This window comes from Nelusetta ayraudi, unplaced genomic scaffold, assembly GCF_046127955.1.
Source record: "Nelusetta ayraudi isolate G7.1 ecotype Tasmania unplaced genomic scaffold, CSIRO-AGI_Nayr_v1 ptg000027l, whole genome shotgun sequence".
Lineage (NCBI taxonomy): Eukaryota > Metazoa > Chordata > Actinopteri > Tetraodontiformes > Monacanthidae > Nelusetta > Nelusetta ayraudi.
The window spans coordinates 736519-762231 of record NW_027466077.1 but is presented as its reverse complement, the minus strand read 5'-3'; the positions used below and the strand labels follow the sequence as shown (position 1 = coordinate 762231).

The window sequence follows — 25713 nt, the reverse complement described above, 5'->3', positions numbered from 1 at the left end:
GTGTTTCTTCAAGGTTTTTCACCGGCGCACATCAAACCTCTGATTGTTTCTCCATCAGCGTCGGAGAGCCGGGCCATTTTTACAAAGCTATTCAAAGCAAGAGATATATCCGCATTACTGCGAGGGATCGGTGATGGTCTGGTGTTGGTTCAATGTACATTTTTTAGAGTGAAGGTGTGTTGGTTTGCGTTTATTTCGATCATTAAAACTCACTTGTTGTGCTCTCTGATGCAAATCTGGACCTTCAGAGATGAGATCAAAGTGTCTCACTGTCTCCCCCGCTTGTGTCCCCCCAACCCCTCCCCCCTCCCCCCTCCTCCGCCTGCAGCTCCCCCCCAGGCCCCCCACCACCGACCTCCCGCCATGAGTGAGAGTCGAAGGGAAGCGCTGGCGGCGCCCGAGCCCACCACCGCCTCCTCCGCCGCCGCCGCCGCCGGCTCCAACGCCACCAGCGTGTCGGGCCCTGGCGGCAGTGGCGAGAATGACGAGGCCTTCTCCAAGCTGAAGGACAAGTTCATGAACAAGCTCACCAAAATCCCACGTGAGTTATTTTCCTTTTTTTTGTGTGTGTGTCCTTCAGCTGCCAAAAAAACTGCAAAAAACAGGACTTGTTGTCGCTCTCTGTCTTCAGTGTGATAGACAGATAGATAGATAGATAGATAGATAGATAGATGGATAGATAGATAGATTCTTCTTTTCTTTGTGTTCTTGCGCTTTGAGTCGCAGCGGGACAGCAGAACAGTCACATGACCAGGTTTCCATCACTCCTTTGAACCTCAGTGACTCTCGTCGGGTCACAGCCGCCTGTTTGTGTCGCTGCGCAACACGCTGTGTGTCGTCTCCTGTTGACACAGTCAGAGCGGCCTTCCCTCTGTAAACAAGGAGGCTGATTGGTTGGTCAGTGGCGCTTCACCCCCTCCTCTTCCTCCCTCTACTCCTTTCTCCTCCTCCTCTTCCTCCTTTTCTTCCTCCCTCTACTCCTTTCTCCTCCTCCTTTCTCCTCCTCCTCTTCCTCCTTTTCTTCCTCCCTCTACTCCTTTCTCCTCCTCCTCTTCCTCCTTTTCTTCCTCCCTCTACTCCTTTCTCCTCCTCCTCTTCCTCCTCCTCCTTTTCTTCCTTCTCTGCCGCATAGTCCTACTCCTGTTCCTCCTCCTCTTCTTCCCACTCCTTTTCCTCCTCCTCCCCTCCTCTACCTCTTCATCTTCCTCATCCTCCTTTTCCTCCTCCTTCCCCTCCTCTACCTCTTCCTCTTCATCTTCCTCCTTCTCCTCCTCCTCAACATCGTACTTTTCCTCCTCCTCCTCTTCTTCCTCCTACTCCATCATCACCTTCTCCTCCTCCTCCTTTTCCTCCTCCCTCTTCTCCTTCTCATCCTTCACCTCTTCCTCTTCCTCCTTCCTCCTCCTCCTCCCCCTCCTCTGTCCTTTCACCCGTCACTCAGCCTGCTGCTGCTGCTGCCACAGAGGTTTAATTTTATTTCTCTTGTTCTCAATGAAACGCGACAACATCGACGTGAAAAGATGTTTCAGAGGAGTCATCCTGTGTGTGCGTATGTGTGTGCGTGTGCGTGCGTGTGCGCGTCAGCCACTTGGTTGTGCGACCACAGGTGCGCCTGCAGCACTCGGCAGCCACGAGCGGCTTCCTGTTTCAATTACGACTCCCTCTCGTTCGCCGTGAGACAAAACGTCCCTGACTCAAAAAAACAAAATGATTCAGCCGCGGCGGCGGTGAACAATCTTTGACGCACGAGAACCTCTGAGAGTGCGAAAAGCAGTGGCGGCGGCAGTGGCGGCGGCAGCGGCCGCTGACGACATCCTCCCACCAGTCAGGTGAAAACTACGTTGTTCTTTTTGCTTTCTGTCTTTGTTCCTTTTTATCCCAGCTGCTGATTGAATTGTGACAGACGCGGCGACTCGCGCAGCGAAAAAAAATCCACATCTGGCGACAGCGGTGGCGATTCAGCTTCATAAATTGCCAAATTGCGCGTGCCAGCAGTTTGGCAATTTATTACATTTTTTCACTTTCTTCGTCTTTGCTGTCACGCTCGCTCGTTTTTTTTTTTTTTTTTTCCCTTCGCTCAGCACAACAAAGAAACCCTCCAGACTTGAAAACGGCGGCGATCTCTGAGCACTTTCACCGTTATTAGACAGAAACGTCTTCATTTTGGGCTGAACTGTCCCTTGAATGGAGACCTTGAAGACCTTCAGCTTGTCCCCGCCCCCCTTCAACAATGGGCAGAAATGAATGTTTTTTTTTTTCTGCACTGCAGGCAGAAAAAAAAATGTTCAGAGATCACAATAATGAAAAAAAAAAAAAAAACCCAGTCGTCTCTCATTCAGATTTAAAACGAGCGTTGGCTCTCCCTCCATCAGAGGGACAGTCTGCCCCGGCGCTGCCAGCCCCGCTGATGGATGTCCTGGGACTTGTTTACTCTGCAGAATATCGATACCGTCTGGTGGGAGTCGGTGGGGGGCGAGAAGCTCGACGCGCAGCTTCTGTGACCTGGTTCAGGATCTGCCTGCCTGGACGAAATGAGAAAATAGTCGAAGTAAAGAAAAAAATATATATACATACAGTATCTTTACCCCTTTTTACATTGCAGGTGCATATTGAAGACATCAAAAATATCCAACAAATATATAGGTATATGTAATTTTGCAGCAAAGAAAAACAACGTAAATGAGCGTAGATAAGCTTTTTATGAAAGGTGGCTATTTTGAAGAATTTAAATATAAAGTGTGTTTGAGTTATTTGACACTTTCATTGTTTCCTACATAATTCCATGTGTGTTCATACGCAGTATTGATGCCTTCAGTGAGAAACTGCAATGTACATAGTGATGAGTATGAAAGAAAAGACATTCAATTCATAGGATGTGTCCAAACTCTTGACTGGTAGTGTATATAAAAATAAAAGTGTCCACTGTGCGCCCCCGGTGCTGGTTCAAGCTGAACAGGAAGAAGGTTGACGGAATGGTAGAAGGTGCAAAGATAACCATCACGGCCATCACGGCCGCCGGAGGAAATTGAGGTGGAAATGAAAACAGATGATGATTGCACCAAAATACGCTCAATTATTCAATTTAAGATGGCAAAAAATACATCTCCCAGAGTCCGTTTGTAAATCACACACGCTCACACACACACACACGCACCATCTGAGCCTCCGCTGGTAATCGTGCTGCACCATATTGCAGCTTGTCGGAGGAGATCTGGGAGGCAAAAGGCAGCATATTGAATTTGTCAGTAAATCTTTGAAGGACTTTTATTTTCCTTCCTCCCCGATAACAATTAACCTCAGAAACGCGGCGGCGGTCTGTCTGATAGGCGGCTGCCAGCGCCTCCGGATTGGCTGGAGACAGCAGAGACAGGAGACATTTCATGGAGAATTCGCAAATTAGCGATTAGCTCCTCGTCTCTGTTTGTGGCTTTGCTGGGAACGTTTTGTGCATTTTGGAAGACAAACAAAACAGCACGTTAGAAGTGGAATAATACTGCGTAGTTACACATTATCACAGCTACATGTAGACAACATAGAAATCCAATAAAATTGATCGATCTTCATCGGTTATCATCCGCCAAAACATGTCAAGGTCGGACAAACAGAACCCTTGTCTGGACCAAAAAAAAGACACAAACCCATGAACCATGAAGTGGGATATAGTCAATAAAACCTGAAGTCAAAGATTCAACCATGTGTAAAAAACAAACCCCAACGATAACTGGTGAAGATCGATCGATTTCATTGGATGCATATGTTGTCTGTGCGTAGTTGTGATAATGTGTCGCTTTGCAGTAATATTCCGCCTCTGATGTGTTGTTTTGTTTGTCTTCCTGTTTACCCAACTAAAGGCCGAAATGACCAAAACGTTCCCAGTGAAGCCGTAAACAGAGATAGGGAGCTAATTGCTAATTCGCTAATTTCCGATGAAAACGAAGAAAAAAAGGAAGACACAAACCTATGAAAACTGAAGACATAATGAACAAAACCCAACTTCTTCCAACTTGACCGTCCGTCCCAGGAAGCGGCGGCCGCATGAAAAATGTCCCGAATCTGAACCTGAAGGTGGCGCCACAGCGAGGACGCTCCGTTGTTTCCCTTGCAACGGCGTTTCGGGGAAGCGTTGAAAAGTGATTGGCGGCTGGCGGAACAGCAAACACGGGTTTCATCATGGGGACACGCAGCACACGCGTGCGCGCGCGTGCGGGCACACACACACACACACACACACACACACACACACACACACACACACACACACACAGCCATTAGAGAAACTCCATTTTCCGCATCGCCTCGCTCGCTCGTTCACCGCGACAACAGATAAGTGAGTTGAAGTGCCCCCACTCTCTCTCTCTCTCTCTCTCTCTCTCTCTCTCTCTCTCTCTCTCTCTCTCCCTCTTTCTCTCTCTCTCTCTCTCTCTCTCTCTCTCCCTCTCTCCCTCCCTCCCTCCCTCTCCTCCTCCTCCTCGCTCTGTTTCCCTGTGGAGGGACGACGCTCTTGCCGCCGCCGCCGTTGCCGTTAATTAGGGGACGCTTTCTTTCACTGCTTCCTGGGACTCCAGGTTCCTTTAATTAACGGAACACGGAATTGGCTTCCAGCCGAGGACGCCGCGTCACGCGTGACGGATCAGACAGCGGCCGAGCGAGTCGCTCCATCGTGTTCCGTCAACTTCCATTGGGGGGATTTGGGGATTGATGTCACAATATGTATTTTTGCCATAAAAGCAGCCCAGATTTAAGCGCGTTGGATGAAATCTGGAAATCTGAATCTAAATCTAATCTAAAGCTACAAATCGCGAATTTCTTCCTCGACTCGACTTGGCCGGATCATTTTTCTCATGCACCGCCAAAAACAATGAGAAAAAATGTAAAGCCCCCAGACTGAGTGAGTGAAGTTGTGTGTTTTGTCTCAGTGTCTCCCGCGGTTAGTGACTCACACAGATTCCCTCTCGTACAAACACAGCCGGCGGGCGCCGACCGACCCGTTCGTTCATCCACCTGATGGTCTCATGTTTTCTCAAAGAGTCGACTGGCGGATCCGTAGCACCCGAGGCGACGCCCACGCCCTGGATCCCCGCCGTTATTTCAGAGCATCGCTGGCTGTTTTTCCTCGGAGGAGAGTGCCTATTGATTTTGTCAGCAGAATATCGATTTTTTTTTTTCCCCTCCTCCTCTTCTCTCTCTCTCTTCCCTCCTCGGTTAAAACAAAAATAAAAGAAAGAAAGAAAGAAACGCCACTGAGCCTTTGAGCCTGGCCCCAGAGGTGACAACCACTAATGCACTTTCATGTTTTGATGGGTCTGTTTGGAGTTTATTCCTCCCATCAAGTCTCCAGGTGGGGATGATACTTCTCTGTTTTTCCTGCAGATTTCTCAGGTTGTTCAACTCCTTCCAGAAGCTCAGACATAATCAAAGCTCCGCTCTTCTTCTTCTTCTTCTTCTTCTTCTGATTCTCTCGGCTTGTCTTCCGCTCTTCGTCTGGATCTAAACCGAGTCCATCCATCACAGAGGCCTCACCGTTTAAAAATGTCACACGCAGAAAATCTCTCCCTTCACTCCTTCCTTCCTTCCTTTCCGTCCTCCCTCCCGTCATCCTGTAAGTTTTCCACCCTTCTGACCTCGGAGTGTTCCTCCTTTAATTTAATGCAGATTCGGCTTTTATGTGGGTGCAGGAGGAGGAGGAGGAGGAGGAGGAGGATCTGTGAAAGGCTTTTTCTTTCTTTTTTGTGTCTCCCTCCTCATTTTCTCAGCCTTAAATCTCAACACAAAGGGGCTAATTTCATAGCGGCTGCTGCGCCGTCAAATCCCCGTGAAGCCGTTTACCGCGCATCGCCGCCCGTCACGCTCCAACCTCGGCCATCGCCGCTCCAAAGTCGCCGAAGCCTCCGTTTAAATGGCAAGTGGGAAATGCCAACATCTGTTACTTCCACCGCCGCCGCCGCCGCTGCCGCCGCTGCTGCTGCCGCTGCTCGTCGGGACCAATCGTTAGGAGTCTGCCACGTCTTGATTGGACCGTGGCCACTGGCATCGCAGTGTGTGTGTGTGTGTGTGTGTGTGTGTGTGTGTGTGTTTGCCACTGCGTGTGTGTGTGTGTGTGTGTGTTTGCCACTGCGCCAAGCCCTGAGGCAAACACACACACACACACACACACACACACACACACACACCTCCAGCTTTATCTCACCTGTCAGGTGGTGTAATCACTTTTTCCGACGTTGGACGGGAAGATGCTTTGGCCCGCTCCCTCCAAAAGCTGTTTTCTTCCCCCCTGCAACTTTTGATCAATCACACAACACCCAGCTCCCATACTCCCCCACCCACCTCACCTACCTCACCCTTCCTGTTTGTCCCGCAGTGCCGTCATGGGCCATCGTCTCCATCGCCTTCGTGGCCATCATACTGGTGCTCGCCTGCTGCTTCTGCGTCTGCAAAAAGTGGATATTCAAGAAGAAGAACAAAAAGAAGGGCAAAGACAAGGGCAAGAATGCCATCAACATGAAGGACGTGATGGACGGGGCCAAAACGGAGGTAAAGGCTTTCGGCCAAGTCGACGTGCAGTAGGAGATGCAGCAGCTACGCGCTAAAGCGTGCTCATGTTCTGCTTGAATCTCACCGCTAACGCGTTTTTGTTGGTAACCTCCGTGCATGACGAGTCACGCAAATATCTCTCTATGCATTCACTCATGTTTAGACTTTACATAATGTGGATTTAATTGTTTGCTTTCTATTTATTCCACCCTGCAGTCTTGTTTTATTTTTCTCAATCTGATAAATGGCCTCGCTGCAAATATGGCTTCCCAAAAGACACCTTGACAATGAACTGCTGCTCAAAAAAACCAAAACTTATTTGCCGTTTTTGATGTATTTCCATCCTGCATTATTTCTCGCCTTGATAATTTGATCAGACTTCAGTCCAATCGCAGGAGAGTGTAGTGGAAGCCAGTAATGCGGCTTCACATTGACCGGAGAGTCTGTCGCTCTCTCGCGCTCTCTCCTACTTTCGGTTCCTGTCGAGTTGTTTGATTTTGTCCAACGAGGACCCGCTCACTCGTTGGAGAGTGTGAGTAACGTTTTGCCGTGCTATGAAGTGGTTCCCACCCAGAGAAATGACATCACACAAGAGAGGTTGAGCGGCTGTCAGAGACCAATCTTTGAAAAAAAAAAAAAAAAAAATACGGCCAAGTGTGTTGCTACACTTTAATTTGACTTTCTTACTGGTGGAAAACAAATTAACTGAGAGGGAGCAGCCAGAGGATTTAAAATGAATTTCACATTTCACTTCCCGCTCACAGCATGTCGACTGAAACCCTGGTGACGTTTTCTCCTCCACATGACTGAAGAATGACTGATGAGCTGCACAGGAAATGGGAAAAGGTGCCGAATCAAGCTGTAACAGTATAATACGTTACACTTTACTGTACACCCACAATTCAAGATTCAAGATCTTTATTGTCATTATGCCGGCATAACAAAGTTTTGACGAGTCTCTCGGCTTTCAAACAGGGAGAATAATAAGAGGAACAGTATACATGCAAATTGTTTTTCTATTCATTTATTTATTTAAATGTTTATTTAAAACACACTAAACAATACATCGTTAGCCATAGCGTCACCAACTGTTGTGTAACAGCATTGCACCCATCCCAAACCTACCTACCACATACACTATACACACATAATACAAACAAAATCAAACAAAATTAAAAACAAAGTCAACATAATAATAAAGATACTTTTTTAAAAGTTGCCATACTGAGATAAAGTCCGGTTGCATTGCGTCGAGCAGAGAACGTCACCACTCAGTCGACATGGTGCCAATTATTAAAATCTGTGGTTAGCGCACAGCTAGTCCCGTAGGCTAGTTAGCCTGTTGGCTAGGCTGTCATTTCTCCCGGTGAGCCCCAGACTCTGGCATGTTGACTTCCTGTGTGTGGTTGTTTTAATTTGTGTTTCTTCCTTTTATGTCCTCCTTATCTGTGTTGTGTCTGATGACTGTTCGGGATGGTTCACTGGCGGTAGGTTCCCAATTGCTGTTGGATCTTCTTAAGCCTGCTGCTCTGATGTTTTCTTTCTTTTTCGTAGCCTCTCGACAACAACTTACTTCCATAGAAACCCCAGATATATGTAACTATGCACACAGTTCAGGTATATATATATATATATATATATATTTATACATCCACTGTATATATGTGCATAGCACCGGCATATGCACATATATATGTAGGACAGAAGCACCGGGCGCATTGACAAGGCTGAACAATGCTGATTCTTTTTGTTTTGTTTCGATTCTCCCGCCGGGTTAAAGTCTCCAGCCCTTTGAATCTTTGATCCGACGTTTCAAACGAGCGGCGGCGGGCAAATGTAGAATGATTGAGGGGCCCCCACGAGTGAAATGTTCTTTTGAAACATGCTGATGAAAAGGAAGCTTTGGACGTACGCACTCACATCTGTCAGCCCTGTGAAATAAACCCTCTCCCGGAGCGCCCAAGGTGGATTATTCCATCGTGTTGCACTTAAATTCTTTGATTTTCCTCAATCATTTTACCTGCTCTACTTAATATTTATTTTTCTTTTTTTTTAACCTCAAACAAAATCCTAAAGACCACTCGGGATGGATTTGTTTCAAAACGAGACCAAATACGATCTGGATCCCTTTGTTTCCATTCTATTCTTCTCTCTCCTTGTTTCCAATTTCTATTTAATTCAACCAATCAGTGTTGTTCAGCCTTTCTGCTTTCACACGAGCAACTTTGGACAGAGGCGGCTAGGATCAGACCCCTGACAGACGTAACGGCCTCTCCGATTGGCGGCACTCACCCACTGCCAGCATGACGCTTGTAGCTACCATCGGGACAACGACTGAGCACTTACGACGGGGGTTTTAAGGGGGGTCATGGCGGCATCTTGATTGTCTTGCAGTGGGTGGGGGTGTGGCGTGAGCAGACTGTTTGAAGGAATGTAGGGCGGGGCTCGGGAGTCACCCTGAGCGCACCGGTGTGTTGCGACGGAGAATGCTGTGCATGCCCGACGAGCAGAGCGGAGAAACGAGCGCTGAGCTCTAGGACAACGAGCCTCTCTGACGCCGAGTGAATGAAACCAGAGCTTCAATCGCATGTTCTGACCCCCTCCCCTACCTGCCACCTCCACCCTCCCCCACCTCGGTGCCAGGCTAGCGACCAAGGCCCTCCTCACCCCCTCTCCCCCTCCTTACTCACAGCCAGCGCAGCCTTTTTTCCCCCCAGTTGATACGAGATGCTATGTGCCTGAAATGACGTCAACCAAACTGTCTGACTGTGATCTTTTTGTTCTGCGGGAGCATCTTCCTCCTTCTCTCTCTCTCTCTCTCTCGCTCTCTGCCTGTCTCTCCTCTGTCCGCCCTCATCCCTCTCTCTTCCTCTGGCTCCGCCCCTTCTGATCTCTCCTCCTTCGCTTCAGACAGAAAAAAAAGAAAAGTAACAAAAAGAAAAGCCCAATGAATGATGGATAGAGCGCATCATCAGGGGACCAGGGCCTGGGGGTTTTAGTGCATCACAGAGCATGTCCTGGTGTTAACTGCTATGTTTCTAGTGCTTGCTCCTCCTCCCCCCTCCCCGCCCCTTTCCTTCTCCCCCCCTCCCCTTTTTTACATGGTGGAAAACAAGTGGCAGCTCTTGCAGGAGTCGGTCCGCTGGGGGAATAGCGGCTGGCCGGGTGCAAACGCCGGCGGCCAAGCGGGCGACACTGACTCTTGGTGGGTGTCTCCTTCAGGCCTTGAAGGATGAGGAGGATGCGGAGACAGGCCTGACGGAAACGGAGAAAGAGGCAGAGCCCAAGGAGGACCAGAAACTGGGCAAATTGCAATACTCACTGGATTACAATTTCACCGAGAACACGGTAAGGATCTGCGTGCGTGTGTGTGTGTGTGTACAGAGTCAGCCAGAAATAATGCATTCACACATCAGGAAAAGAAAAACCTGCACATTGTATAAGTAATGACTTACTTCATTAGTTACTGAATTTGGTATTGAAATATTTATTTCAATAGGCTGCCGCCTCACAGGAAGAAGGTTGTGGACTCAATTGTGTTCTGGCCGGGTTCTCTCCGGGTCCTCCGGCTTCCTCCCACACTCCAAAAACATGCATGTGAGGCGAATTGGAAACTGTAAATTGTCCATAGGTGTGTGTGTGAGTACGAGTGGTTGTTTCTCTCTATGTGGCCCTGCGATGAACTGGTAAGTCCAGGGTGTCACCCTGCCTTCGCCCTACGACAGCTGGGAGAAGCCTGAGTGCAGGAAGAAGCGGCTTTGAAGATGGATGAATGTATATTTATGCATCTTTTGTTCTTTTCCTGGTGTGTTTACAATATTTTGGCTGACTCTTTATATAAAGTACGGAGCCAGCAAACTTCCTCCCAGGTATCAACTTTACAGCTCTGCAGAGATTAGACAGAAGCAAACGCGTCATGGCCACTGAAGCCTGATGGTGGCACCGCTGCGCGTGGCGGCAGCCACTTGGCTCGAAAGACAAAAAATAAAAAAGCTCTGTTGGGATTTGCCGCCTCTCTAAATTGGTTCCCTTCTTTCTACTTCATGGAGAAACGGCCCCCTGCTGATATCCATCTGCTTTATTTTCCGTTTAGCCGTGACGGGAGGTTTGTTTTTGTTTTTTTAAAGGAGCAGGACGGCGAGGCGTATCAACTTCCTGCTGCCAGATGTTGCGCGACAGCTAATGGACGCGGTGGATGAGCAACATTCACCGCCTCCTGCAACTGTACGTCCCAGCAGCGGCTGAAACTCAGGACTGTATCAGCGTCGCTGACACTCACTCTGTTGTGGCTGTCACCAAAGTTTCCTTCATTCACAAGGCTCATAAATAAATTCCACTTTTTTTTTTTTTGTCTCTCTGACCTCAGAGAAGTCAGAATCTGGGCTCAGGTCCAGACCAGCTGCCTCTCCAGCTGAAAAAAAAAATGAAAAAAAAGTTGCTAAAGACAGACTGAAAACCTGAGGGAGGCTGCTGCTCATCTGGCCCGTTTTATTTGGCTCAGTAGCCGAGTCGCTCTGGAGATGCAGCCTCTCACAGGAAGTTTTGCAACATCAGAGAACTTTGCTTTTAAAGGGCTGCACTCGAAAAACTCAGATGATTAAATGTAAGAAAGTGCAATAGATGGGATAAGAATAGGAAAATAAACTAGGGGAATAATTAGCGTCTTTACAGGTTAAGGACCTTTTTACAACTTCTATAGCCCTCAAGCTGTAAAATCAAAGATGATGCAAATTAAAGTCAACAGCTTGTTAAAAAAAAGAAAAGAAAAGAAAGAAAGCACCAGGTAGCCCCAAGTGCTGTTAGTAGTTGATGTGCTCTCAAATCTTAGAGCATCTCACCAAAAAGCTGCAAACATGAAAATACAAAAGCAAACACAGCTGAGTGAGAATAGAACTTGCCATCCACTCGGAAAACTTTGCCGTGATGGATGAATCGGTTTGCCGCTAAAACCTTGACGCCGTTCTTGTTCTCTCACCTCGAGTTTCTGCAGATGGACGACAGGCCTGCCGGCCGGCTTCCCTGCTGCGGTGGTTCCCGTGTTTTTCCTCCACTAATGAGGCGAAAAAGGTTTTGTTAAAAGGAAAAAAAAACAAAAAGGGTCTGAAGTTGCGGAGCGGAAACGTGGGGCCAAACACGGCAAATGAAGCGCAGAGAATTATAGTGTCAGTCCCACTTCCAACATCATTTGCATTTTCATCACTCTCCTCGTCGACGGCCAGGAGCCTTTTAGCGCCACATTTAGTCAGAATAAAATAAAACTCAGAACCTTAACAAAGGAATTGTTCAAACATTCCTCTTAAATTAGTTTCAGAGCCACTGAAGACAAGTCAAAGTGTGTGGTTCTGTGTGTGTTTGTGTGTGTGGGCGCACGCGCGCTGTGCTGATCCTGCTGTGGTCGGTCTTCAGCTCACTGGGCTGGATAGTCAGACACACACTGACAGGGAGAGCTTAAAATCCCACCGAATCCTCTCTCAAACACACACAGATGTTCAAACACAGTGCGGTGTGACGGCCCAGAGTTGTGTGTCAGTGCTGGAGGAGTCACCGACCTGCTGATTAAAAGCCTCTGGTGTGGAAAACCGCTGGCCTCAGCAGCGTTTTTTGGATGCTTTTAGACGGTAGAGAACAGTTTCATCTGCGTATCTGATCAGACGCCGAGGGTTCCGACAGCCTCTGGTCGTCATCGATTCACGCTTGCGCTGCGGTGCAGGTGTTTAAAACGACACAAAGTCAGCTTCACGCTCCAGAGTAGGTTTAACACTGCATTAATACACACTGAGGACACACTCACACCAGACAATCTGTACCGCAGCCAAGCGCGTTTGAGCCCTGAAGTACGGTCCCTCTGCTCTGTACCCTGCTGGAGTATCAAGCACTTCCACGCTTGGACTGACACCATTTAGTGATCTACAGATAAAAGTTTATTGACTGATTGCTAAATCAACAGTCGTTTCTTTTTGACTGAGAATTTTGAGACGGTCAGGATCATGGGCTTACATATTGGCTGTGTTTCCATGACAGTTTTATACAAAATAAAAGTGATATTTCTAAAAATTTTGTCCGCTGACATGTAAATGCGAAAGTGTTTCCATGACACTTTTGCGATATACCTCTATATCTATGCGTCTGAAAAACCACCTCATGACAGCGTCAAAACCTTTTAGCCAGATTTGCTTGGTTTTTCCAAGTTTAGGTGTTTCCGTGACCAGGATTTTATTGCAATGTTTAGGTTTTGCGCAATTCCAGTGGTCATGCAAACGCAGCTTCTGATGCGTCTGTGTCTCTTCAACCTGCCCGGCTATTGGTTGTTGTTGTTCCCAGCAGAAGTCTGTCTGTGTGTGTGTGTGTGTGTGTGTGTGTGTGTGGCTGCAGCCCCTGACAGCTGTACAGCTTCATGGCCGAGCACCCTGGTCGGCCTCCAGATTGCTGCTTGATGGCGGTTGATGGGAGGCTGATTGACTGGCTGTCTGGGGCTCCTCAGAGGCCCTCTGACTCTCGGGGGGCCCTGACTGGCAGGTCAATCAGCCACCGCGGAATCCACCAACCCACCCCCCTCAACCCACATGCACTGCCCCCCAACCCCCGACCCAACCGCGGTTATCAATTATCGCCGCCGTGTGAAAAGAAACATTTGCCTCATTCCGGCTCCGACACATTCCGACCTTTTCAGCATCTCTGCGTCCGCCGGCAGCGGGGCTTTTTTCATTTTTGTGCCTCCGCTGCCATCAGAGTGACTAATTTTTGTTCTTTCTTTTTAACCAGCCGATGGCTGCTGAGAAAACTGCTTCAGACCGGCTCAGACTGGCTGCCTGATGGAACATTTGTTAAACCCTTTTAGCTTCATGTAAAAAAAAATCTGTTAAAAAGCGGTTCGCGATGGGGATCCAAATCAGTGAAAGCTGATTGGACCAATCAGACTACGTAGAGGGCCGTCTGGGTTCTCTAGAATCGCTAGAGCGTCAGTGGCCTTGTCCACAACTCTGCTAACCTCCTCCCAGTCGTCTTCCTTTGGGTTCGTCTCCGTTTTGTTGACCTTTGATCTTCTTCCTCCTACTGTAGCTCATGGTGGGGATCATCCAGGCCGCAGAGCTGCCCGCCATGGACATGGGCGGCACCTCCGACCCCTACGTCAAGGTCTACCTGCTGCCCGACAAGAAGAAGAAGTTTGAGACCAAAGTCCACAGGAAGACCCTCAACCCCACCTTCAACGAGCAGTTCACCTTCAAGGTACGCCACAGCCGTTACTTCCCATCTCTCTTTCTTTTCTTTTTTTTCCTTTTAATTTGTCCTTTTCTTGCAATCCAACGTCTTCTGGTTCCGCCGACTGTGTGATTTGCATGCAGCCGTGAACGCTGGGAAAGGTTGTGGAGAGATGGCAACCAGCTGGCACATTAACAAGCTCCTGACACACACACCCACACGTACACACACACACACACACACGTACTAGATTACTGCAGGCAGCCCGTGATAGATGTGTAGCCGTTGCTCAACGGGAGGTGTAAAAAGTTGTGTTATTTATTGGAGAGTGAAGCGAGAGCGCAGGTGTTTGGCGAGAGCCGAGCGTAATGGGCCACGACTTCCATCTGAATATTGCCATTATTTGTGCGTCATGTTGTTGTTGTTGTTTTTCTTTTTTTTTTCCCTTCCTCTGCACTTGAGTTAGCAGCCAGGACTGGTTTGTCACGAGCAGATGAGTTTTCAAGATAATGTAGAGGACGAAGCGGGGGAGGGGGGTGCGTCTCCTTCTCCTTTTGCCTTCTAACAAGCCACTTTAATGGGTTTTGACCAAAAAAAAAATGATCAGTAGCAGTTTCGAAGGTCCAACCCCCCCGCCCCCCTTCCTCGCTGTACACCTGCCTGCCAGCCGGCCAGAGGAGAGCTCCATCTGTCGGGGCGGAAAAACACACTGACTTCATTTGAAAGAGAATCATCTGCAACATCCGGCTACTCTGAACACACACACACACACACACACACACACACACACACACACACACACACACACACACACACACACACACACAAACGTCTCACTTCTCCTGACGTCTAATTAAATCCAGCAGAAACATCCCGGAGCTGCGACGGAGCCCCGGCTGCCAATATTGAATTGAATATTGAATCTGAATATGAAACCTGGCAAAAAAAAACAAGAACAAGAAAAAACTTTTGACAGTAATTATTTAAAAGTGAAACCCCCCTCGGCTAAACTGCAGAGGCGGATTGCATGGCATCACGCGTCACACGGACAAACCCAGGCGTGCCGTGAATCCTTTCAGCTCGATGCAGCTGCAGACGCTTGTAAAGGTTCTTAAACGATGGAACGTCTCCATAAATCCTGTAATGTTCCCATTGGCCCCATTCAGTTTGTGGTAGATTACAGCTGAATGTGTCATTGGCCGGCTATTGCAGTGTCAGTAGACAGATATTCAAAAAGGCTGATATATGATGTGCATAATATCACATTGTTAGTGCATTTTTTTGGGGGGGATTTAGTGACAACAATATAGCCATTTGTCTGTTAATTCACGTTTTATCGCTCTTTTTTTTAACAGTGCAACGAAAGAAGCGACATGTCAATGCACTTTAACAATACAAAATCTGCTACAATACAAATCTGAAAACAAAACAAGCAACGAAACCGCACTACTATCATGGAAAGACACAAATAAAACGAATCCAAAACAAACATAGAAGCAAACAAATAACTAAATAATAAACTTGCATGTCCATGGTTACCCAAGACAGTCAACTCTTCGATTTGGCAACATGCTTTGTCATAAAATGATTTCTCATTCACAGGAGATCACACACTGGCCATGTAGGAACCTAACGTCTTCATAAACACCTCCTGTCTGTTGTTCAGCCTAAAGATCAGTTGTTCTTGGTCAGCTAGTTTTAACATTTCCCAAAACTGCTCAAATGTTTTGGTTTCCAGTATGTGAAAACAACCTCCACACATTGTACCAAGGGCCAACCCAGAGCATAGACATTAATAGGTCCAGTGTGTAAAATTTGGCGAAACTTATGATTTTTATATTGATAAAAGCTTAACGTACAGCCCATAAATACATTAATAAAAGTCTTTACTCACAGTACAATAAAAGTAATTTGGTTTTCATGTCCTTAGAACGGTTCTTATATGTATACATGAGTAGAGCAGTAAGAGTCTTGCTTGCAGTTAGCTGCACTGACATGTTTCTAAGGAAGCCCAGTGTGGACAATCCAGCTGCCTGATTCGCGCGTTTCATAATTAGGGCGACCGCTCGCGTCCTCAAAAAAACAAAAAAAACAAAGAAGAATGAATAAGAGGTATCCAGGTTTGTGCTCGCAGGCCACCGTAGTTCACCGGCAAGCTCGGGAGAAGAAGGATAAGGAGTCCCTAAGCGAACTTAGGACTTAGAACGATGCAATCTAAAATGTAACCACCTGATGTCGCAGTTTCTTCTTAAAAATATCCAAATATCACACACTTCACCTTTAATTTAATAAACTTTACTGAGTTGAACTCCCTGTGTCACCTTCTCCACGCTGAGCTTCGCTGTCCTGCCGTCCGCAGGTGCCCTACGTGGAGCTGGGCGGCAAGACGCTGGTGATGACCGTCTACGACTTCGACCGCTTCTCCAAGCACGACGCCATCGGCGACATCAAGGTGCCCATGAACAAGGTGGACTTCAGCCACATAACGGAGGAGTGGCGGGACCTGCAGAGCGCCGAGAAGGAGGAGGTACGCTGAGGGAGGGGAGGGGAAGGTGGGCGCCGCCCTTCAAACGGCCTGTTTGCTTATGTTTACGTTGGCGACGTGACGTCCATCAAGATTCCATCTCTCCTGGAAATGTCGCTTAATCTGATGGCCGCACGTCCCCCCGCAATTAATAGGAGCGTGACTTCCCAGGCGGCGGTTCAGGAGATTCAATTTTCACGGTAAATGTCACGGCACGTGGCGCAACGTTGCCACGGCAACTGCAGTTTTTAGCATTAAGGAGCCCGGCGCTTTGATTTTGAAGGTTAATTGTCACGGTGTCGAATGTCTGCTGGAGGCAGCAGGAGTTGAAGGGCAGCGGCTCCTCGCTCGCTGCGTCTCACGCTGCTGCACCTGCAGACGGCCGCCGCCTCCCCTGGAAGCCGCAAACTTTCTGAATATTGAATGCGGCTCAGGGGGCTTCGGGAAAGGCAGCAAAAGGCGGCAGTAAAACCGTCAAATCCTGGTAAAATGAGTGGAGTTGAAAGGTAGAAACTGGAAGCATTTGAAAAAACAAGGAAATACATTGCTGTAATTTCTATGTGGTTAAAAAAATAAGCATTTATAGCACAAATCTGCTCAGAAACCTATGAAAGTTTATTATCTGAGTTTGTGAATGCATGAATAACCACTTTGTCCGCTGTACAGGAGCCTCCGTCGTCTTCTAGTGTTTGAACTTGGAGAATTATTACTACAAGCTGTCGACGCAGCAGCTACAGCAGCAGCAGCAGCAGCTTCCTCTCAGTTTGATGGCAGAGTAAACACCAACAAATCTCTGCTACTCTTTTAAAATCAATGAATTAAGTAAAAAATATGCTAACCGCTGATTTGGTCGAATGAACAATTTCTGTTTCTGCTTCGGAGAGGAAATAATTTCAACACGCACACTCAACCGGCCTCTCGTGAGCATCTGCCGTGGTCACGTGACGCGGTGCGCTGAGCTCTAGTCGTTTTATTCTTTTCTTTTTTTTGTCTCACCACCTCGTCGCCATCTCCCCTCCCCCCCCACACCCCTTCCCACCCTCCTCCCACACTCCCCCACTACAGCAAGAGAAGCTGGGCGACATCTGCTTCTCGCTGCGATACGTCCCCACCGCCGGCAAGCTGACCGTCGTCATCCTGGAGGCCAAGAACCTGAAGAAGATGGACGTGGGAGGCCTGTCAGGTAGAGGAGGGGGGGCGCTAGTGTGTGTGTGTGTGTTTTGTTTGTGCCCACTGACTTTACCCCCTGACAGGCCCTTTGTCTGTAATTATACATGTGCTGCTGCACAAACTGTGGCAGCCACTCACACTTCACCGCTCAGCCAAACATTTTGCCCGCATTCCACCCCCCCCCCCCCCCCCGTACCCACTCACCCCTAAAAAAATTAAAATGACAGCAGTGGAATTTTACCGGCTGAAGATGAATAAGAGAAAACGATAAACAGAGCAACAGTTGTGTGCCAATACTGATGTCATAAACTGTTTTAAATGTCAATTTTATTTTAGCAACTGTTGAAGATGAGATAACATAATTAAAGGTCCCATAATATGCAACACATATTACAAACTCACTTCGGCCATTTGTGATGTCACCAAGAGAAAGGATGATTATGCTTGTCGGTCCCCTCTCAACCCCATCCCAAGCCAGGTGTTGGCCCTGGGCAAGCATCAATTTTATCAGGAGGCTGTCAACAGAGGGCTAAATATGCTTCTAGGCTGCTGCAGGTCTGAAAGTTGGTTAAAAACACCAGTAGTGTTGCCAACTTTCATCCAGAAAACTAAAGGAGGTCTCCTGCAGTGCTCGGTGCCATGACCGTCACAGGCCAGTGGCTCGCCAGTGGTGGTAAATCATAACTTAAAATAGGGTTTCAAAAAAGTATAATTCACATAGTTTGAACTGCTTTGTTCCCAATAGACATTAGAAATAAGCTGAATGTTTAAATTGTATTGAAATATTTTAATTGAACTAATTTCTCCCATAAACGTACACACTCGGTGTGGACTGAGCTTGGCTTCCAAACAGGAGGTTTTCATACAAACTCACATTTAGCCGGTGCGTAACCGCTTCCTCACCTCGCTGCTATCCGCAGGGGGCGCTCCACTTCTCTTCTCTGCACTGCAACTACGCGACACCTGACTCCACTCCTGCTAAACAGGAAGACATAAAATAGCTCCCAGAATCCCTTTCATCTGTCAGAGGTGTGGTGTGGTTGGAGGAAAATGCTGCGACACCTCCAGCCCTGCCGCCTCAGAGAGCGTGTTTCCGTGTCGCCAGCGGAGGTTGGACAACTTGACACGGCGCTCTGTGTGTCACCACTAATTAGTGAGGGTTTTATCTGTTTTCTCCTCTGCTGAGCGGCGCAGACCAGCAGCCAAATCAATATTTGTAGCGGCGCACGATGCGGAGTATTGTCCAAATTGTGAGTTTTTCACTGTTTGGTGACATGCCTTTCTTCTTCTTCTTCTCCTCCCGGAACGGGCTCAGAAGAGCAGCGGGACGGATGAAATAATGGGCAGGCAGGTCCGTAATAACAATAATTAGCCTCCATCCACACAGCAGCTCAGCCAGAGCCTGAAGAGGAGGAGGAGGAGGACGTCGACGAAAAGTAATGGATGGCCAGGATCAGCCTTGGCTTCTATTGTCGTCCTGTTTGCCGCTGCTAATTATGGCTGGCAGAGGGAGATGTGGCTGTTTTCATTAGTCGAGTGTGTAATCACTAAAAACTCTTTTTGATCGTGTCCTCCTCGCGCAACTTCCCCGACCAGGGAGACGTAGACGCGCTCGTGACCAAGCTCCGCCGCGTCACCACCGTCAGCTGTCGCCTCGAAATAATCACGCTTTTCGCAGCTTGAGCCGAGCTCCGGCGCCCCCTGCAGGAAGGTGTCTCCTCCCTCCGAAGGGGGAGGCTTTTGCTTTCGCTGCTTTTCCCAAAGGCAGCGGAGAGTGAAACCCATTTTGTAGCCACGCCTCCCTCAGAGACCTTCGCTGGGCGGGGGAGGGGGGGAGGAGGGGGAGGTAATGGCACTCAGCGAGGGAGGTTATCAGAGCACACAGGGCTGCCGTGTCGCCGGTAATGAACCCAAAGCGGCCGAGCCGGCGCTCTTTAACGGGTTTATTTGTTCTGTTTGTGAGAGGTTCCTCTCCCTGTGAGTGAAGCAGCCGACCGGAGAGATTGCTCTGATGATAAACAGCCCTGAGAGAGCAGAGCAGGTCTGGGGAGGAAGGAAGGAAGAGAGGAAGGCAAGAAGGGAGGGAAGGAAGGAAGAAAGGTACGAAGGAAGGAAGAGGAGCGAAAGAAGGACGGTACGAAGGAAGGGGAGGGAAGGAAGGTAGGTACAAAGGAAGGATGGAAGGAAATGGAGGAAAGGAGGGGGTGGAAGGAAGGGATGGATAGAGAGAGGAAAGGGAGGGAAGGAAGGTAGGAAGGAAAGAGGGAAGGAAGGAAGGAAGGTACGAAGGAAGGAAGGGGAGGGAAAGAAGGAAGGTACAAAGGAAGGATGGAAGGAAATGGAGGAAAGGAGGGGATGGAAGGAAGGGATGGAGGATAGAATGGATGGATAGAGAGAGGAAAGGGAGGGAAGGAAGGTAGGAAGGAAGGAAGGGGAGGGAAAGAAGGAAGGATGGAAGGAAATGGAGGAAAGGAGGGGGTGGAAGGAAGGGATGGAGGACAGAATGGATGGATAGAGAGAGGAAAGGGAGGGAAGGAAGGTAGGAAGGAAAGAGGGAAGGAAGGAAGGAAATAAGGGATGTTCATTCAGCTCTTGTCCCCACGTTTGAAAAGTGCTTCTTGGCTTCTATTAAGCAAAGGAAATACGTTGCTGTGCACACGCACACACACACACACACACACACACACACACACCACACACACACACACACCTCCAGAGAATTCCAGGATGTCCCTTCGCTGCTGCGACCGTCAAGACTCCCTCTGATCAAACAGGACGGCTCGTGCTCACGCGCCACGTCTGTCGTCCACCGCCAAACTGTGCGTGTAAAACTGACGTGACAGCCCCCCCCCCACTCCCTCTCATCCCACCGCCCCCCCTAACCCTCTCACTCCCACCCCAGGCTGCAGCCCACCACCGCTGCAGATCCAAACCAATGGGAGGAAAGCCGAGATGACAGCCGAACTATATTTAACCGCGCTTGTTTCCCTGCCAAACACTGGTGAAATGTTGCAAAACACGGCAAACTCTTCTTTTTTTTTTTTTCTTTTACCGTCGTCTTACTTCTAGGAGACGCCACCCACACAAAAAAATCCAACCTGGTTGCACCAGTTGGCCTTTCATTTTATCTTCTGTCTTTATATCACCGCTACCGCATCGGCCCAAGTGTAAGTAAGCTTCAGCTCGCAGCTCAGCCGCTGATGTTTTTGGGGGGTAAACATGCGAGTCTCAGGACGGGCGGCAGTCACACACACACACACACACACACACACACACACTTGCGCGTAAGTGGGACACGCTCCTGCATCAGCGCCATTGGCAACCATCCATGAAATGGGAAAGATTAGAGCCGTCTGGGATAAGATGGTAAAATGGGCCGGATATGAGGTACGACGAGCCTCCCCGAACCCAGCGACGCCTCCATCACTCTGATCTGCACACCGCCCTGATAAGAGCCCTCTGGGTAGCAGTGACGGCCTGGCGCCACAGGTGTGCTTTCCTATTCCCCCATCCCCCCCCCCCCCCCTCCCCCCCTTCCCTCCCTCCTCCTCAGCCTGACATACACTTATCTGCATAATCCCATTCAGCTGTCGTTGTGTACGTGTGTGTGTGCGTGTGCGTGTGTGTGTGTTCAAGCGCAGTTGCCAGTGTGAGAGGATGGATGACGCCGATCTAGAGTTCCAGAGGGAGAAAAACTGGTGTTTCGAAAAACAAACGCCGCGAGCGCGAAACCTCCTCCCCAGACGCCGTTGAGCCTTTGTCATTTTTCAGGCCTTCTTCCAGGATTTCTCCCACAGATAGCTGCGACCCAGACGAGGCCGAGCTCTGGCCGCAGCAGATTAGCTTCAGGGAAGGAGAAACTAAATAAAACCCACCAAAGTCCTCTCGGTAGGGCAGTTCAGCGCAGTAAATCGCGGGGAATTCAGAGATTTGTCAACCTGAGATCCGTCCGCTCGGAACGGCTTGGATGCAGCTCGGCTGGTTCTCAATCAGCTCTTCTTCTCAGCAGGAGAGTGATGATGGAGACCTGCTCCTTTGAGGGCCCGTTCATCTTTTTCACTCACAGCCCTGTCATCTGATCGCACACACACGCTCACACCGTCATACTGCAGCAGCAGCGAGTCACAGATTAGCAGAGTTGAGTCGCTGTTGCCGGAGCGCCTCAGATATTTTTGTTTTTCGGCGCAGCTTCGGCAAACATGAGCTGGTATTACGGCTTTGTGCACTGGGGGGCGCCGAGATAAACCCAGATTATCGGAGTGTGCCATGTTTCGGCAGCTAATTATAAGATTGGAGGTCTCAGTCCAAGTTCATTCTTACGCACGGCTCGGCCACTGGCGCTTCTTTTATTCTTCTGAATTGTAGATAAGAAGAAAAAAAAAAAAAAAAACCCCAACGTTGATTTGATGGTTTTGTCATTTTTCCAACTAGATTTGTCTCCCCCCGCTGGCCAAATGACTCAATGTCACGTCGATGTTTTTGACGCTGCAGCCTTGGCTTTGTTTTTTGAGACTCCGCCTGTGTGCACACACGGTTCGTGGCTCTAGCGCGTCCTCCAGTGGTCGACGGTTCAACTGCAACCCAACCGCGTCCTGCTTTGGATTTTTTCCAAGAAACCTGGACGTTTTAAATGAGGTTTATTGATGAAGTGCGACCGGCTGCTGCTCTGGATTGTGTTCAGTGACAAAGGAATAGCAAAGAGTGTGTCGTCCATCAGTCATGGGTAATTAATGAATCCTTCTCCGGCCCTTTGATCCCGCTGTCACATCACAATTCAACATTTTTCAGCACACATTTGCACCCTTTAAATGTGCTAATGAGCGACGCTGCCGCCGCCTCCCTTTTGAATTCACCAATTAAAGCCCAAATACGGGGCTGGATTCTGCACTCGGACGCGCTCCAAGACACGATAAACAAACCTGAGGGAGAAGCGTCGCGCCTCAAAGTGGGACATCCACTCTGCATGATTGCAGCTGATGTGGCTGCCTCTCGAGCCGCATTCAGCCGGACGAAAACAAGGCTCTTTACAAGTGAACGGACAGCGTTTGGGGTAAACACACAGCAATCAGCTGACCAATCCCGTCTGCCAAAGTTTGTCTCTGCTGACGGCCCGGAGGTGTTCGGATGTCAACAATAATACCGCATTGAAAATAATACTAGAGTTTTTTTAAAGGAGGTTTTACTCCCTCAAACTGAACACTTTCTGCTCAAGATCCCATCAGAGCTTTTGCAAAGTGGCGAAATGTCAGACTTGTTAACAACTTGTTCTGTATAATCTGTGAAAAGGCAGATCACTGGTGGAAGACAACAGAAGATTTGCAATGTTTTGCAGAATGCAGGCTTCAGTGCTTTGTCTTCGTTTTATCGCCCCTCCTCCCTGCAGATCCGTACGCCAAGATCCACCTGATGCAAAATGGCAAGAGGCTGAAGAAGAAGAAGACGACAATCAAGAAGAACACCCTCAACCCTTACTACAACGAGTCCTTTAGCTTTGAAGTCCCCTTTGAACAAATCCAGGTACAGTCCACAACCTATCTGTTATACAAAAAAAACATTCTACTTTTCCTCATAGAGAGGGCAGGATTGGAAAATTGTTCTCGAACCGCAGGCAAATGTTTATTTTGTGTGTAAACAGTTTATAAGAAGGAGCGCATTTACCAAGCAATCAGTTTGGAGGCGTTTTCGTTATTGCAGAATAATCAAAAGCACTTGAGTTTCAATCAGCTTTTGTTCAGCCTATTTAACAAGCCTGTTGCTCAGCCAAAAGCTGTTCTCTGTGCTGCTTGATGCAGTGACAGGGCTGTGTAGACTCACCAAGAAGCTCTGCAGGATAGTTTAAGATACTTTGTCTTGGCAGGCTAACGATAGTTGCACTAGTTCTAAAGGTAAGTCTCAAATATAAATACAGCAAATTCAACTGCATCAAACCTGACCAAATGTTCAAGAAAAAGAAATGTCTGCACCAGCAACGTCATCGTTGCCTCAGACAAGACTCAACAATCATGGGTTCTGGTCCGCGGGCCTCAGATACAATTTAGACTGTTGGTTCCCAATCAGCCTGATACCTAAATGTTTGCAGCGTTGATGTTTCTTATCTCATCAGCTTGCTGTCTGCTCCCTCACTCAATAACTATTAGGACCACTGATTGACTCATAAACACACCATCGGTTACGTGTATCGAATGCTCCTTAAAAAGTCAAAGAGAAAGTCAAACAAGTCAAACCAGAATCGGCTTGTTCCAGCGTCTGAGTTCCACAGTGCTGCGTCTGTTTGACGTTGTGAGGAAACTGTTTAATTTGTCCATTGATTTTTATTTTCCGCCTTTACCTCCTCCTTTTCATTAAAGCCGGCCAAAATAAAAGAAGGCTGCAGTTTAACCGCTTTCAAGCTTGACCTCGGAAGACTTTGTGTAATTAATCCAAAGTTTTAGTCCATGTGGGATTCACAAATGATGCTGTTAATTGGTTTAAGCCCTCGCATTTCAGAAACTGAAAGAAATCTGTTTAATTTCACACGCCGGGTTTGTGTAAAGTCATTATTTTTTCATTAAACTTGGCATCATTGCTTAAATTGGAAAACTATGTTTGTGCTCATCAGCCCCGCAAGGGGTTTCCTGTCCCACTTTAAGGGCGTGAACTGCCTTTCGTTGTATTAGATTGGTATTTAGCTTTCAATTCTACCAAAGAATCGAAGCTAATCGGCTTATTTTCAAAACGTTTGCCAGTTTCATCAGTCCTTTTTTTAATTAATGAATTAATTCAGTCAGTCAGTCAAAATCACTGTCTTGGTTGGTGAAGCTACAGTTATCCAATCACAGAAAGCAGTAAACCAGTGTGTGAGAGATATTTCAAACCCAAAAGTCCATTTGGGAAACTCAATTTACTTTTCCGTCGGCTCTGTTAAGTGTTGCCTGTTACAGCAGTGACTCAGTCAGGTGAAAGGCAGCCAGGCCTCAGCCTGCCGGCAGATTGAAACTTGATCTTTGTGCTGCTCTAATTCATATTCTGCCAGAGATGGATGCCCGGGTCACTCCTCCTCAACAAACACATGCTGATGCTAAGTCCTAGACCTCTGAGTAATCGCACATTCTGTTTGGCTCTGAAAATAGCTCAGGCCCGGTCTGGAATGTCACTCAGTGTTAATCAATATTAATGACAGAAGTAACACCTTGTGTGCTGTGTTACTGGGGGACTTTACGTAGGAGCTAGGAAGCCACGTATGTTTTTAGTCAAAGTTTATCACCTTGGAGGCTGTCCAGATTTCTGCATTTGTTTTTGTTTAATAGCTTATTTATCTCGACAAAAAGCGTAGCTCTTGTCTGTGGTGGAGCACTGTTGGCAACAGAATCAAACAGGTGGCGTGAAGATCCTTTGAATCATCAGGCAGCTTCGTCTATAGAGTTTAAGACTTCAGAGTCTATACTGCACAACTTTGCTCACAGGTTCCACCTTTCCAGAAATTAGCCCCCCCCCCCGCCCCCCCTCCACTGTACGAACCTGCCTCTTTTCAGAATCAGTGACCACCATCACTACGTCGATGACACTGTGATCTATATCACCAATTTGACAATACCTCGCTTTCCTTCCCTCGCTCCACAGAAAGTGCAAGTTGTTATAACTGTTCTGGACTATGACAAGATCGGCAAGAACGATGCCATCGGCAAGGTCTTTGTGGGCCTCAACAGCTCGGGGACGGAGCTGCGCCACTGGTCCGACATGCTGGCCAACCCCAGGAGACCCATCGCCCAGTGGCACGTGCTGAAGCCCGAGGAAGAGGTGGATGCTCAGCTCTCCACCAAGAAATAGACGGGCCGACTTTCAGCGCCCGCCTTGTAGTACTCTTTAGCCAGTATGTGTAAATACCTCAGTGATATATGGGTCCATCCATGTAAACCCTGCCCCCTTCCAGCTTTATTGTCCCCCTGACATCAGAATTGTTCGACCATCCCTCCATCCATCCCACCCACATTTCTTTGGCCATCACGTTCCCAAAACTTCCCTGGCTTCCTTTTTGTTTTTGATCGTCAACTCCTCCATCTGTGAGCCCTTAAACTGCACCCTGACCTTCTTTTAAGCAATATGATCTGTATAGATAGCGCATGACTGAAAGAAATTTATTGTACCACAGTTGTATATATAAGTATGCTGACAGAAATTCTTTCTAGTTAATGTGTTTGTATGTTGTTACCCGTTTCCTAATCTGTGTATATCTTGATGTTTTTAATAAGATGTTCTATTTTAAATTATGTAAATGCAGATATAGAGGAAAGCCAATATTATATTATCCC

At 48.0% G+C, this 25713-nt stretch overlaps 1 protein-coding gene across 2 annotated transcripts; it reads left to right on the top strand.

Moving 5' to 3' along the window:
* Positions 1 to 307: 307 nt before the first annotated feature.
* syt1a (synaptotagmin Ia) lies at positions 308 to 25713 on the top strand. 2 transcript variants are annotated; one of them, XM_076029968.1, is made up of 8 exons: positions 308 to 541; positions 6359 to 6531; positions 9763 to 9879; positions 13591 to 13758; positions 16091 to 16258; positions 17321 to 17438; positions 22809 to 22942; positions 25025 to 25713. In XM_076029968.1, the coding sequence occupies exons 1-8, from the start codon at positions 364 to 366 to the stop codon at positions 25229 to 25231; spliced, it is 1263 nt and encodes a 420-aa protein (XP_075886083.1). In that variant the 5' UTR covers positions 308 to 363; the 3' UTR covers positions 25232 to 25713. The 2 variants fall into 2 exon arrangements, with proteins under 2 accessions (XP_075886083.1, XP_075886082.1); XM_076029967.1 differs by having other exon boundaries at positions 9754 to 9879.